Source organism: Mustela putorius, unplaced genomic scaffold, assembly GCF_011764305.1.
Source record: "Mustela putorius furo isolate JIRA1106 unplaced genomic scaffold, ASM1176430v1.1 tig00003834_pilon_pilon_pilon, whole genome shotgun sequence".
In the NCBI taxonomy this organism is placed as follows: domain Eukaryota; kingdom Metazoa; phylum Chordata; class Mammalia; order Carnivora; family Mustelidae; genus Mustela; species Mustela putorius.
In genome coordinates, this window is record NW_025421987.1 from 19,036,658 (window position 1) to 19,053,097 (window position 16,440).

The 16,440-nt window shown below is 36.9% G+C and overlaps 2 protein-coding genes across 2 annotated transcripts in view; one reads left to right on the forward strand and one right to left on the reverse strand.

Annotated features, from left to right (window-relative positions):
- Positions 1 to 5,955: 5,955 nt before the first annotated feature.
- Positions 5,956 to 12,729, reverse strand: CGGBP1 (CGG triplet repeat binding protein 1). The gene is made up of 3 exons (XM_004777950.3): positions 12,583 to 12,729; positions 11,778 to 11,981; positions 5,956 to 9,604 (listed from the first exon to the last, which is right to left on the reverse strand). Exon 3 carries the CDS (start codon positions 9,583 to 9,585, stop codon positions 9,082 to 9,084), a length of 504 nt encoding a protein of 167 aa, XP_004778007.1. The 5' UTR covers positions 9,586 to 9,604; positions 11,778 to 11,981; positions 12,583 to 12,729; the 3' UTR covers positions 5,956 to 9,081.
- A 132-nt stretch (positions 12,730 to 12,861) lies between these two features.
- Positions 12,862 to 16,440, forward strand: part of ZNF654 (zinc finger protein 654) — an 80,594-nt gene continuing 77,015 nt past the window's right edge. The window contains exon 1 of the mRNA XM_013048681.2: positions 12,862 to 13,278. Coding sequence (XP_012904135.1) covers positions 13,090 to 13,278 — 189 coding nt within the window. The 5' untranslated portion in view covers positions 12,862 to 13,089. The remainder of the gene's footprint in view (positions 13,279 to 16,440) is intronic.

The window sequence follows — 16,440 nt, forward strand, 5'->3', positions numbered from 1 at the left end:
TAAATTTATAATGAGATGCGATGAAAAGTAAATGTTTACAAAAAAGGAAAGAGGTCTTAGAAATCAAAAGCACGGTAGAATAAATGAAGGAGAGTAGATTATCAAAGAAATAATATAAATATAATACGAAATATAAAATGAAACACATATGAATATATGAAAATACATATACATGATTTATATGTGAAATATAATATATGTATATTCCGTTTATTTCCCCGGAGACCTTCCTTCTCAACCCTTCTTCCTCTTGCTCCCCTTTCAACCTGTTTCTCTAGGTCCAAAACAGTAGTCATCCCAGGATGTCTCCTTACTGCTTTTCTGGAAATAACTATTTACAATCTAAAAATAATATAACACTACCTTATAAACTAGGAAACAAGTTTAAAAAAGCTCTAAACTTATTAATATAACAATAGATGATAAAAGACAATGAACCAATGACTTCAATAATTTTCAAAGAAAATTATTTTCAATCTTCTTAGCCAAAATTTTAATTGTGAGGCAATGATGAAGCTATTTGTAGTTACACAACATATCAAGAAACAAATCTTCTATACATTCTTTCTTGAGAAGCTTTTGGATCATCATGCTTAAACCAAGAAATGGATTATGCAAAGCATAGATTGTGAACTGCAAGAAAGGAAGGATCTAGCCAGACAAGCAGCAAAGCAGAGACATCTCAGGATGACCACTGTTTTTGAACTAAGAAAAAAAGAAAAAGAAACAGATTCAAATTTGAGCAGGGGGAAAAAGGCTGAGAAGAAAGGTCTCTGGGAAAATAAATAGGATTAACAGTTTAGTTGACATGTTTTTACATTATAAAGGTATCTGCTATAAATAGGTATATAGGTATTCGCCATATCTCTTGGTGCATTTGAGAAAAAAAGGAACATAAGCAAAATAAAAAATGATATAAAATGATAAAAAATTCTTACAAAAAATTGTCTGGGTGCCTGGGTGGCTCAGTCATTGAGCCTCTGCCTTTGGCGCAGGCTCCTGGGATCGAGCCCTGCATCAAGCTCCCTGCTCAGCAGGAAGCCTGTTTCTCTCTCTCCCACTGCCCAGCTTGTATTCCATCTCTCGCTGCCCCTCTCTCTGTCAAATAAATAAAAATTTTAAAAAATTGTTTGAGAAAGGAAATACAGTACCCTATTCAGTTCAGTGGTGAAGAGTCATTTACATGGCCTATAAAAATAGAAACATTTTTTGTTAATTTTAGCTACATAAAAATCTTATGGTGAGAGAAAGTGCGGAATGATGATAGTGGAAAACAACAAAATGTTCATTTTTAAACATCATGTCTAAAATTGATAAATCAAAATTGTAGCATAAGCATATTATACTGACAGTAGAAGAAGAAATAGGTAAAAGAGTTCCAGGTAGGTGATAGGAGAATTGAAGAATAGGAAAGGGTGAGAGGGTGAGGCAGGGATACTGATTATAAATCACTTACATTATTGGATTTTTAAATCTATATGTATGTGTTATTTTGAAGAAGATAATAAATTTCAAAAGAACAATACAGAAGCAAAGAATATACCAAAATATGCCGATTATAATTTGAAAACATATTCATGTCTTTCCCAGATGTGGTATGATGTTTGATACTCTACCTACAGTCCCAAGAAAACAATTAGATTCATCAGATATTTATATTATTAGCTTCATTGTTGATACAAGTTAACAAACACAAAAGTCAACGAGATGGGCACATTTACATATACTTAATGAGTTTAAGTTAAGTTTGTTTAACTTAACTTAGTTAAGTTTGCAATTAACTTAAGGTTAATTGCAAAGGCAGGGAATTTTATTGTAAAACCTATAGAAATGTAGAATTTAGTCATTTTTATGTATAGCTCTATGAGGATACATACCAGGATACTGGTTGCAGCATTTTGGCAGTATATGCTTTTTTTTAAAAAAATTTACCATTTTAACCATTATTTATTTATTTATTTAGTATTTATTTATAATCTCCACCCAATGTGGGGCTTCTGCTCACAACCCTGAGATCAAGAGTCATGTGGTCTACTGAGTGAGCCAGCCAGGCACCCCAGTATTTGCAATTTGAATTACAAAAATCTGCTGCATTTTCTGGGGATACCTAAAAAGTGTGGATTAATAACTACATGAATTGTAGACATGAATTTCCTACTTGTGACTCTTGTGATGTCAGTGAGTTGATAATATTTTGTGTTAGCCAAAGATGCTGCATTAAGAATCTACAAGAGGAAGAAATGAAGAAGCATTAGAGAAGAAAGAAGGAAAGAGAGATTAAGAACAGATGACCATTGGTATAAGGAAAGATTGCACCTTGATTATTCTATGCAACTGTGATACTAAATAGTAAAGAAATCACTATTGCGCCAATAAGCAAGGGGATGCTAGGCAATACGCTGTTAGAAAGGGTTTTCCAAAGACTCTGAATTCCAGAATAACTACATTCATGGAGAGGAATAGAGATAAATTACCAGAAATAGAGTTTCAATCCTGATTTAGTGCTGGTTTTCTGAAACAGAAAAAGCGTTTCACAGACATTATAAATTATAAAGAACTACCTGATGATATATTATGACACTCCTCTTATTCCCATTAACTGACAGATTTTGAAACACATTGATGGGTTTTAGCAGTGATTAAATTAATGTTTATTATAGGCATTATTGAAACACAGTGGATTAATGTATACAACTTTTGTGAACAACTAGAAAGTTTAGGCTATTTATAAAAGAAAAATAGAGGGATATTAGAGTTGTAGCTTTGAAATTAACTTCCCCAGAACATACATAGTAATGAATAACTTGGGAAAAAGAAAGATGACTTAACTTTGTAAATATGCAACAAAATTTTATGACAGGAAATTTTAAAGAATTGAACAAAAATAAGGTGTTTTAAAATATTTTTTCAATATTCTCATTAATAATCATGTGATATTGCTATTCTTTTTTTAAAAAATATTTTATTTATTTATTCAACAGACAAGAGATCACAAGCAGGCAGACAGGCAGGCAGAGAAAGAGAAAGGGAAGCAGGCTCCCCACTGAGCAGAGAGCCTGACACATGGGGCTCGATCCCAGGACCCCGGGACCATGACCCCCGCCAAAGGCAGAGGCCTCAACCCACTGAGCCACCAAGGTGCCCATATTGCTATTCTTTAAAGTTGGATATAACTATTGTGTTTGCAGGTTTCAATAACAGTTCACTTCATATTTCTACACACATTTAAGTGTGTGACAAAGATAACTTTGCTTGTTGTAAGTCAGTCAATACACAAGGATGTACAAAAAGCAAGTATTCTCTCTCACTGGGTTCAGTATCACCACGTTAGTAATCTTGGCATATGGTGGATGCTGACCAACTCATATATAGCGCACTTCTACAGCCGTGTTTTTTTTTTCTTAAAAGTGAAAAAGTACACTTTATAATTGTTTTTACTTAGTTAATATTATAGATATCTCTTCTGATCCGTACTTTTATATCACTTGAATAGCTCTGTAAAAAGATATGTCATGATTTTTTTCCCCTCTTGCTGGACATTTATAGTATTTGCATTTGTTACTATTATAATATTAAAATGAACTTCCTTTTCATATATCTTTACATATCAGCTATTTGTTCCATAGGATATATTCATAAAAGTGGAATTTGCTAGATCAAAAAGAATTCCTTCAATTATTATCATCATTGAATTGGTACATGAGCAATGTTAGAAAAAAATCAGAGAGGAAAAACGAATGAATATAAAAATAGTATCTTCCATTACACATTGATTCATATGATGCTTAAAAAGAAGTTTGGAGAATCTGTCATCTAATATACATACCAGCTGAAGGGACTGGATTATGATAATCATTTGTTAATATGTGGTTAGGTACACCTTTGAGTATCGATACCAGTATTCAATGGAGCTCTTGATTTCCCACACATATTGCATTAAAATGTGTGGCAGTTTTGTATTTTACAGGTATTTAACTTGGTTAATTCCATTGCTTAATAGATTTTAATCTGAAAATATGTATCACATATTTTCAATTGTATGGATTGCAAAAACTACCAGATTTTCAAAGGATATGCAGACCATTTCGTCCACAAATTTTCAATTTTTACTGCTCTTCTTGTACAAAATAAGACTTTGAGAATCAGAACAAACCAATGATAACGGTTTGGCTAACTAGTCTTATGACAAATGCTTAAAGGAGCTGCTTAGAAAACAGAACAATATGGTCCCTCCACCCCATCACAGTGTTAATGACAATGAATTATGAGACTGTATTATCACTAGAATGTATGCTCCTTGAAGGTATAAATTTATTTTCTCTGATGTGTCCCCAGTAGCGAGGGTAAAATTAGGTATAGGATAGGGAGGGACTCAATAAAACTAGTTGATTGCATATTATGCAAATTTAACTAAGAACTTAAGGACATGGGCTTTTAAATGATCTGATTCCAACATTTAAATGAAGAGAGGTAAGAGACATTCACTGTACAGAGTATGCATATAAAACAATTGAAAGCAAGTAACATACTGAGAAGGAGTCAGATGGAAATCATGCCCTGCATTATCAAATGCACCAGATCACAAGTAGTCCTTTTCTACCACCTAGTTTTAGCTTTCACAGGGCTAGGTTGGTTACTCTGATCCCAGGAGCATCTTTGCATCATGACATACTCTATTACAGGTACATAATGCAGCTTGACTTACACATAGACAGAAAAAAATAGGAAGTTAAGAGACCTAGAGGAACATATTTTCCATTTGTTTGCATTTAATAAGTTTTGATGAGATTCTTTAGGAAAAGTAAAGATAGGCCTTTGATGGTTTCTTTATTAAACTGTAAGCAGAAGTATTGACTGATTTTTTAAGGTTCTTTCTACCATTTTAGTCCCAGGAATTATAGTTAAATACTTTATAAATTCATTAATTTTTTGTCAGACAGAAGTGAATAGGAGAAATATGTGTCCTTAAAACTATTTAAAAATAGTAGAAGGCAAGACAATTTTCAACTTCTTTGCATTTTTTTCACCCCCAGTAGTGAATAAGTATATAGCAAATCTTTGAAAAACCCAATAAAACATATGAAGTACAAATTAGGCCCTGGTCTTTCATAAATATTTCTAGAAGTAGAAAATTAAAATGTTTCCAATTAAAAGCATTTATTAGGTCAATTTAACTATATCACCTATGTGGTTTTTAAGGAAAAAGAGCTATTTGTAGCCATAATGTGTATCTGATTTGACAAAATATATGCTTTTACATTGTCCATAAGGTCTAAGAATCCTATCGTGATATATATAGTTGAAAAATGAAACTCAAATAGTGAAATTCAATATTGGTATTTTGGAACTATGAAATATATGTTACTTTAAAAAATAAAATACAGGACGTTTGGCTGGCTCAGTTGGTAAAGCATGGGACTCCTGATCTTGGGGTCATGAGTTTGAGCCCCACGTTGGGTGCAGAGATTATGTAATTTAAAAAATACAAATGTTACTGACTCACAAAATGTACTTTCAAAAACTTTGAACAATTTTTTTGAAATTTATTTCTGAAAGTCACAGAGACAAAACTTTAAAAGTGACACATTTATACTAAGGATACATGCGTGAGCAAAAAAAAAAAAAAGGTAAGCATGGGAATACAAAAATAAACATAGTAAATTTTAATCAATACAGTGTTCTGGATACAAGTAGAATATCACTAGGTAAGAGTTCTATTTACCTTCCAAGTCTAGGATAGTATGGATTGAGATAAATGGTTTAGGGCAGCTACTTCGCTATTCACAAGTTAATCAGTGCTGACCAGAAACTAAAGCAATTTAAGATTTTCAATGAAATTAGAGGATGGATCTTCTATTTAATGAATATGTTTTAAGGTGATCGGTACTCATTTAAAGGCAGTTGGGGCAAGTCAAACCACAGAGAGCCCTCACAAAGACTAAGCACCAAATGACGAAATGTTGTGGCTTTCGTTTTGGGCCACTTTAAATTTTATTTTGTTTAAATGTGTTTTCCATTAACATTCACATACAAATTCTTTCAGGCAAAAGTTTTAACATGGAACTTTCTGCTTGGAGATCTTGCCAACTGTTACAATAGTTTTTAAGCAATGAATACTTCACAACAATCCCAAGCCGATACTCATTGGTTACAATTGTAAGATGCAGAGCTTTTTCTTTAAAGTTTTCTGGTCCCCCAAAATTCAGTAGGGCCAAATGCATTAACTGGAAGTAGCATTTGTTTAAAAAAAAAAAAAGTCTTAAAGATGATAATGAATAAAATAACTATTTAGGTTCTCATACACAATCTTTCTAAATTTTCACCCTGTAAGAAATGATTACAATGTCCTTCAGGCTTGCTATATGCCCCACATTATTAAACAAAACAAAACAAAACAAGGAATTTAACATTTCAACAAGCTAGTTAACTATTTACTGTAAGCATATAGTGAAATTCTGGAAGACATACTACCATACTTCAAGAAAACACTATTAACAGGTAAGCATGTGTTGAAGGCAGTTTATAAATGAAACATTACAAACCTTATGTTTATGCATACAACTTATAAAATAGAAAAAATTGCTATTTTTCCAATAGTATAGCATCACACTAACACTATATAGTTAAGATTGAAAGTTTCTGTACACATGTCCACTACAACTCCACAGCAGCATACGCCTTAGACATTTTCATTTGTTATCCAACATATGCCAGCCATGGTTTCACGGATTTGTACCAGTTTGAGCAGGCTAAAACAATCATTCTGCCTTATCTATTTAACTATGAGACAAAGTTAACCAGTTTCAGGGAACAAAAAGTTTCATAATCAGTAAACAAACATATTAAACCTCCACAACAGGATGGAAATGCTTCTAAGGACATGATATAATCCTAACAGGAGGTTGGATTATGCCCCTAGATAAAGTGTATGTGGGAATAGTTAGGAGCCTGGAGAAATACATTAAGACATATGGGACCTAAATGATCATCAAATCAGTAATAACTACTAGAAACTCAAATATGAATTATTGGCTTTTCTTGTGCAACGTCATCCAGTTTACTGGTTAGGACTACTCAAAACTGGTCTGCCACTGGGTGTTTGTTGTTAGTGCAAATTAATATTGAAATAGGGAACAGTCTGAATCACATGGGATTTTGAAAAATTAGAATGATTGTATATCTAACCTTATTTTTGTATTCTGAAAAATGCTATAAAACTCAATTATTTTCCTAGCTTCTTACATCTTCTACCATCTTAGATAATTCAAATTAAACATGGTTGCCTGCAAATTCTTTACTAGGGAAAGTAAAAGCACAGTACATTTTGGTTATGTTTTGCTGCTGGTCTCATATATGTGCTTTAGCAATGACAGCACTACTCCAGGCATTTATTGTGCTACTTTACATAACTAAACATGAGGAAAAACTCGTAGTTCGAATTTTGACAAGCAATTTTTTTTTTTTGGTGGCAGGCTTATTTTAAAATAAAAACAAAACCCACATAAAAATCTAAAAATCAGATGGGCATTTTAACAACCTGAACTAGGAACTTAAAAGTCTGTAAAAGAAACAGACATGGGAAGCTGTTTCTAAAAAATATAACCTTTTTACTCACTTTGGCTTTTTTTTAAATGAAGATTTGTGGTAAAATGACCTCAAAGAAAATTCCAAGTCACATAGGGCATTCATGTCACTGCTTTGTAATAGAAATATATTTTATAAGTATTTTAAACTTGAATGTTTTCAAGGAATTTAAGATTCTTTTTTAAAGCTCTAGTCCAAGTCTTCAGCTGTTTAGTTTTTAAAAATAGAATTTGGGTCTCCAATGGGAGAGTACATAACTGGGCTAAGCTACTTTGATGACCTTACAGGACAGTGAGGTTCACACAGAGATCATTTCCTGAACATGGTTGACCTTTAACAGAACTGATTATTTCCTCACCCAAACAGTTATGCAGGATACTGCCAGATCTCCACTACAAAAATCTTGCCAGTCTTTCTGGACAATTGTTTACCATCCATGTTTAAAAACCTTGTACCACCAGAGGCAAAGCACATAAAAGTGAAAATAAGTAAACTTATTTCTAGTCTATTTATCTAAAGCCTTATAAATCATATGAAAAAATTAATGTATAGAAAGTAATTTCCTTATTATCTGATGTCAGCCAAAAAATAATTACTAGTTTTCTGTAAAAACAGGAAACTCAATCATAAAATGTCTGTTTAAATTAAAATGCCAATCTTGAAATCTTTTAACACCAAGACATTAAAAAAAAAAAAAAAGCTTGCAAATTCAAGAGGATGCTTGAAAAAAGTTATGGTTCAAAATTTGTTTATAGTAAGAGACTAAAATCATGTCACTGCAAAATTCCCCAGGGCTTTTGGCACCGACACTGAAAGAAAGATTTTAGTCTTTTGGTCACTTGAAGCTGCTACTAAATACAATAACCCTTAAAAAAGGTGAAAAAAGACAGTGAGGAACTGAAGGATAGATAGGTAACTACATCATATACACGCATAGTTTGAAATAAAGACAGTCATTTCTTCAAGGGATCTGAAGATATAAGAACAGTTTCCCACCATCCCTTCCTTTTTGAAGAGGATCCTCTAATCAGAAATAATTCCTTTAAGTTACTGTGAGTGGTGTTGCCTGGCAGCAGCTTCAATTTCCTAGGCTAGTGTTCAATCCAAGTAGTTAAGTAATCTCACAAGGAATAATCATATATGGCAACAGGGTAAAAAAGCAGGGCAGTTCTTCCATGCACAAACATTTCAGGAGAAAAACCATCAATTTTAAAGATAACCATCAGGTTTCAGGTATCCTAGCACACTCTAAACCCTAAGTTTTGCTTTACACCATTGGTGACTAAAATTAACAAGTTTTGCAGTGAGGTTTTTTTTTTCTTTTTTTTTTTTTTTTGTTTTTTTTGTCTTTTTTTTTGCCTGCAACTATATACACATTGCAAAACTATTCTGCATCACATGATTTTAAATGAAATAAATATAAAAATGAACCACACAATCAACACATAACTTTAATACTCCACATTTATCTTGATCACAATGGTGGTAACCTCCTTGTCAACAATCTTGTGAGTTGAGGAGTTGATTCTCATTCTCATATCCATCAGGCAGATATGCTCTCCTCAGCTGGTCTGACTTAGGTATGGAGCCTCCATTCTTTACGTGGCGAGACAGGAAAGCACGGACTGCTGGGTGATCAGCCTTCTCAAGTGGGATGTTGGCTTCCAGGCACATTTTCACAAAGTCCTGGATAACACTGACTTTCTCTGTTTGCGCAGTACTGTTGCACTGAAGGGATGCAGTTAGGGGCCTCTGCTTCTTTCTTACATTCTGCTCTTCAAATTCTGCCTTCCTCTTGGTGTGAGTCTTTGACTTAAGGTGGTCACTAATGGCAGACTTGCGAACATGATTCAGAACCACATTGCAAGAAGTGCAGAAGAGTTTTCCTCCATCTTCGTGCAGCTCACCTCCAAACTCAGTGACTCGATCCAGGGGAGTCACATACAAAGCAGTCTTAGAACGGTTTCGGGCAGGTGGTGCTGTCACTACAAATCTTTCCATTCTGACTCTGAATAAGGTTCTTTCAAGACAAGAGAAACAAAAGTAAGTGTTAGAACAATAGTTCATTTGGGAAGTAATTAAAAAAAAAAAAAAACAAACCAAACAGGTATAAACATTTCAAGATTTAAAGACATCAGAAAACTTAATTCAAATTTTGTCCATTAAGTCTTAACTAACTTGAAATATGTAAGGTACTCGTTATTAGTACCAGTAACTAGTTACTAGTAACAACTAGGTCCATTCCTTGAATTTGATGAAATTCAAATAAATTAGAACTATGAAAAATGAATTCCAACTAACTCCAATGTCACTCTCTTTTAGGAAAACCTAACCTGATGTCAATATTTAGGGTATTATATTATTCTCTTCAATTTAGATGTGTATTGAAATTTAAAAGATTTTACCTTCACAGTTCTAGGGCAACTGATTTTAGGAACACAATTATAGGCAACTGGGTACAAAGTTAGTTCAAACAGGTGGGCCACTAAACTAGCCTAATTCTATATGAAGATTTGTTCTGAGAAGAAAAAAAGCAAAAACTGAAAAAGAACACAGACCAACTGCAATTAAAAAGCAGCAACAATCACATTAAATATTAAAGCCAAGGTATAGAGTTCAAAGTCAGTCATTTTTTTATGTATATATGCCTTCACTGAGTTTTCCCAAGCATGATAATCAACATATGCAAAGTACTTTTTCTAACTTTTCCCTTTTTTTCATCAAAGGCTAATACATTTGTTAATTATTTATTTTATTTTATTAACTAGTAAATTAGAACAAATCTAAGAAGTTAACACAGTGCCTAGTATATATGATAGGCGCTCAATCACAATTTGTTGATGGAAAAAGTAAATGATTATGTTTACTATTTTTCCAAGTATTTAACTCAGAAGCAGCTTAATAATTTCTTAATTTACCCTAATAACAAATTTCTATGATCTTTGCCAAAATCATGACCTTACATTATGAACATTGAAAACTTGAGATACTCAACAAATGTTGTCAGTGACAACCATTTGTTCTCTGGAGCTGTGCCTTTGGGCTAAGCTCTCACATTAGCCTCTGTATATGAAATTAAAATGAATTTGATATAATTCAAGATGGAATGCTGTTCTCTATAAATATGTTAGAGAAAAATTCCCAAGTACATTCTCAACAACAATGCTTTAAAAGTGTAATCAGCAATAATGGAGTATTCTTTCAACCCAAACTAGAGAATTCATAATTGGGTTATAGGAAATCTCTCTCAAAAGAACTCTAAATTGCCAATGTGTTAAGACACCTGTGGACGTAACCTCAGAGACAGACTTAATGTTTCACAGAAATTCTGCAAAGTATGATAAAGTTTAAATACATTTCAATTGTATTTTCTTTTCATTAACAAATTGTTCAGTGCTTGACTCTCATGTGCCAAATACTGTATTAGGCTATAGGTTTTCCTTTTTTTTGAACATTTTATTTATTTATTTGACAGAGAGAGAGATCACAAGTAGGCAGAGAGGCAGAGAGAGAGAGGAGGAAGCAGGCTCCCTGCCAAGCAGAAAGCCCAATGCGGGACTCGATCCCAGGACCCTGAGAGCATGACCTGAGCGAAGGCAGCGGCTTAACCCACTGAGCCACCCAGGCTATAGGTTTTCAATAGCAGACAAGACAGGTATGATTCCTGCCCCCCAAATTGTCAGCAACGAATTAACACTACACATGCTTGTACTTTCACTCAATGGTATGAATTTTTTACTCCTATAGCAGAATCAGTCAAAATTATGATTGTTTTGTTCTAAGCTAGTTACGAGAAACATTAAAATATCTGTGCCCAGGAATACCTAAATCTTTCGATGTGAAAGTCGTCTCTCTTTAAATATTTAGATTTCAAACTTTAAAACAATAAACATGTTCATTATTCTCTGAAGCATAAAATGCTCAATCATTTGTGCTAATGTGAAAGGCCTATACATTCCAAGGTCCTGCAACTTCCAAAAATCTGTGTTACTGCAGAGGCAAATATCCACCCAGTAGAGGATGCTCGACTTTACGGAGACAGGAGTAACAAAAGTGTTTTCAACAGAAGGTCAAAATATTTTAAACGAGGAAGTTAAAAAGTTAAGAGCAGGAATTAGTCACCAAAAACGAAGCAGCAAATTATTTACTAGATCGAAATACACCTCGGAAGTTTTCAAGTTTTAAGTGTTTACCCGATCAGTTTCCAGTTTTCTTCGTCTTGATACTCAGTAGTGAAGGGTCTCCAGCGCAAACCCAAAGACGCTTGAAATCCTGGCACTTTCGTTTGTTCACACCCGGAGATGCCTTCAAATCAGTTTTTCAACAAGTGGTGATGGGGAAATAGTTTCTGGGCTTGCACCCTATTTTCCCTGCGGTGCCGGGAAGTCATGCCTTTACTGTAAAACATGAAAAACAAATGGAAAGAAAAAAATGGGGGAGGGGGAGGGAACGAAGGGTAGATAAAAAGACGAGTAAGAACGACACAGCCACCACGGAGGTGTCTTTAAAACCGCTCCCTTTAGGTTAACTCCACACAACAAATCCGGGTTCCGACGTTTACCTCAACACTCAACCCAGTCCTTTCTCAGTTGTCCGCCCCGCTTTGCACCTCTCGCGCGCCCCAGGCCCCAGGGTTCGGGAGGGGGAGGGAAAGGCGGGGCGCGGGACGTTCCCGGCGTCTAGACTCCCTCCTCCCGCGCCCAGCTCAGCACGCTGGCGCCCCACAACCCCTGCCCCGCTAGCTGGGCAGGGCCGAGACCCAGCTGCCGGCCGTGGGCCTGAGAACTCGACAGCAGAGTTGGCGGCAGTCTCAGGGGAGGCGGCGGCAGGCGCCTGGCGGAGGCGTCTGCTGTCAGGCTTCCCGTCTCCTCCCTCTTCCTCCCGCCGACAACGGCGCCCCGGCCCCGCCCCCGGCTCCCGCTTCAGGACGGAAGGCCCCGGGCCCAAAGCCCGCACTAACGGCCGGGCCCACCCTCGGCCTCCCTAGCTCCTCGGTACCGTAGGATCGGGGCCGCCGTTAGGGGAAGTGGACGAGACCCGGCCGAAAAGGAAAGGAGGAGGAAGAAAAAAAGGAGCAAGGGGGTGAGGGAGGAGGAAGACCCGTCGCCGCCGCCGCCGCCGTCGTCGCCGTTGCCCGATCGAGCCCCGCGGCGGCCGCCGTGTCCCCCGCCGCGCCCCGTCCTCTTGCGCCGCCTACGGCAAAGCTCGTAGGCGGTCCCCAGCAACCGCCGAGCAGCATTGACCAACAGACCGCGAGTCTATCAAACCGACGGCTGATTTGGCCAATGGGAATGGAAGGGTGGGCATGTGTATGATTGGCGGCTAGACTTCTCCAATGAAAACTGGGGGCGTGGGTGGGCGGAGCCGGAAGTAGAGCCAGCCGAGAGGCCCCTGTCCGGCTGGGGCGGAGGGAAGGGGGAGGGAACTAGAGGAGGAGGAGGTTAGCCGAGGCAGCTACAGCGGCGGCGGCGTAGGGGCTGGTACGCGCTGGGCGGCGAGAGCCTCATGGCGGAGGAAGAGAGCGATCAAGAGGCCGAACGCCTCGGAGAAGAGCTCGTGGCCATTGTGGAGTCCCCGCCAGGCCCTGTTGGGTTTAGAGCTGCGGGCGACGGTAGAGGTGGCGCTGGCGGCGGCAGCTGCGGTGTCGGCGGCTTTGGGATCAGCAGTCGGGATTACTGCCGACGCTTCTGTCAGGTGAGGCTCCCGTCGGCCGCCCGGACTTGTCACCCGGGTCCTGGGCCTCCTTGCGTCTCCTGCCCTTCTTGTTCTCGAATCAGGGCTGTGTCCGGTGTTCGCTCCCCCAGACCAACAAGGAGAGAGAGTGAAGCTCCCTTCTCCACCTATCCGGCTTGGGGTGGGGGGCAGGGAGCGGGACTGGGATGACCCGCGGGTTTAGGGTTGCTGAGAAAGTGAGAGTTTGTCAGGGGTAGAGGGACTAGAGGGAAGGAGGGTCAGCTGGCAGGAAGGCTGTGTACTGACATGCCTCCTCTGCTCCGAACAGACCCCCCTCTCTGCCCGAGGGTCCCGCCTTCTTGGGTTTCCTACCCAGTTCCTTCTCACCTCATTTGGAATCTCTGGCAACATTTCCTGCCTTCCCTTCTCCGCCCCTTGCCCCCCGTATTCTCCCCTTTTTCGGAGATGGGTGGCATGCCATCTCTCTACCGCCCCCTCTCCTGTCATCGCCACCCCTCCCCCTCTGCCAGGGTCTCCTGTCATCCCCTCACGAGATCCCAGTGGGCCAGTTCTCCAGTCGGTTCAGGTGCTGACCCACTGTTACTTTTTTGGGAGGTGGGGTTAAGGCTGTGTGATTGTCATCTTACCTTGTCTTACCCTGGTTCCCCGACCTACGTACTCCCTTTTCTAATAAACGACTGGTAGAGAAAGTAGTTTTCCTTAAACTATTGCTCGGCTTACCTCACCACCCCCTTCCATGTTTTAAATTACAATGTATTTTATGTAGCTTGTAAAATACAATGTCCGGACGGTGACGGTAAATTATTTACTTGGTAATCTGCCACTACGATTTGATGTAGTTAGGAGTGTTTGACCGTAATCAAATATTAGAACAACAAAGTACTTGTCTAGGGGTAAAATTTGTGTAATTTACATTCACATCTACATGTATATATAGTTTAAAATTTTCGTTCTCGTTCACAACACTCTTGTTTTGCAAACTGTTTTGTAATTTTTTTTAACACTCCTTGAACACTCCATTCCTTTTTTAATTTGTTTGTTATCTTGGAGGTATAGGGTTCAAATCATGGCTCCACCACTTCCTAGTTTTGTTACCCCGTAACCTGAGTAACCTGCAAGTTACTTAATCATTTTGTGCCTTAGTTTCCTCTTCTTCCAAATAGGGAGAGTAATTAAATGAGGGAATATGTAAAGGATTTGAATCTTTTACATATTAATTGAATTTAGCTTCATTTCATTGTGGTAACAAGTAGGAATAAAGTTAACAAGAAGTGGTTATTGTGTTTGCTGAAATTTGATTTTATGCTTTTACAAGCATTGAAAGAAAAAGGACAGAGTTGACATTTTCAGGTAAGTTTTTAACATTTTAGCTTAAATAAAAAAAATTTTTTTTTTACTCCCTCCCACATCCATAGATAAGTTGGTTTGAAGGTGGAAATTGTCTTGGTATAAAGTGTGTCGATTTTCTTTGGCATTGTTCTCCATTTTTCTTGAATTTTTTTTTTTTTTTTTTTTTTTGGTATTGGCTTTCACTGGATTTAGAGATCAGTGTCTTTACAGTACTTATTGTCTAACTGTGTATTTTATATGTAGAAACCATGTTACAGGTAGACTTTGTAACTATGGTATTTAAAATTTCTGAAAATTAGGTTACATTTGATTTTTTTAATATATTCAATGGCAGAAGGTCTTTTCATTTTTTTCTGTTTTGCTTTTATATCATTAATGAGCAACTTGGTTTTGGTTACATTTAGCTTTGTTAATTTACTTGATCAGATAACTGTTAATTTCTGTAGAATTTGAAATTTTGAGGGCGAGACATTTTTGTAAAACTTTTAACTACTCTTCTGTATCTTGAAATCAGTTTTAAGAACAAATTAGTAAATTTAGCCTGTGAAATACAGCATCTGAACAATGACAGTAAATTATTTTAAGAACAAATGAAGTTGATGGTTCTATAAAACTCTCCAGTACCTCCTAAATATCCCAAGAAAATAAACTAAACAGGAAATACTTAACAAACTTTTATTTTATATTGCTAAGTTATGAGTTAAGTTATATTGAATACTTTCATGTTACCGACTTTTACCTGAAACCTCATTACATATTTTATAGTACTTCAGATTACCAGTAGATCTGTTCTTAGGGTTCCTGCCCTAGTTCTACCTTGCAGGTGAGCCTTGTGAAATTTTTTTTTGTATTAAGACTTTAAGATGGAATAAAGGATTATCTGTATTAAGTTGAATTTTATCTGTTGATTAATATGATCCTAGTGTAGTAGTTCTGTTTTATTTGCCAGTAAGAGAAGCAGTGGATCATATAACTAATTCCCAAAGATTGTTTCTTTTTAAGCATTTGGTTTCCTAATGTTTACTAAGAATAATATTAAGTAACATATATTCATTAGTAAATTACTTAATCATGGGTAATCTATGAAATGGATAATATACACTTGGGTGGTTGACAGTTAACTAAATACATGAATTATACACAGAGCCTTGTGGTGTTGAGAAGAAAGGCTCCAATTTATCTTCCTTTCAGAGAGAAATATGAATCAAAATGTCTTGGCAGTTAGTTGTGTGGGTGAAGGGAGAGAGGAAGGAGCACTTAAAAAGAGAGCTTCTTGTGTCTTTTACCACAAGGAGAAGTAAAACAGAAGACAGTAGATAATATATGTGATAAATTATGATAAAGTACACTCAGTACTTTAATGATATACTTTTCTATTTGCGAAGCAATACCAGTAATTATAAAATTTTAAACTAAGGGAATAGCCCCTGAGATTTCAGCTAATTTTGAGATGATGAATTTGAGATACTGAAAGTGCTGGTTTCCAAATAGTTACATGGTCTAATGCTGGACTAACTTTTTGTCACATCTCCCTGGGCTCTTATCTGTAGACTCTGAACAAATGCTTAAATAGAATTGGCCCTTAACTGATACTTCATTTGCTTTAAGGAGGGAAGGAGGGGGAAATACAATTTATATCGAGGGCCCACTAACTATTAAATCCTTCATATTGGTCTTATTATGCAAGTTACAAAATAGAAATTGAGGCCTAAATAAGTTAGCTTGTCTTAAGTTCCAGTAAGTGGGCAAGCCAGGATTTGAACCCAGCCTCAATTTCTACTGAAGTGCAAACTGAAATTACAAATAAATCCT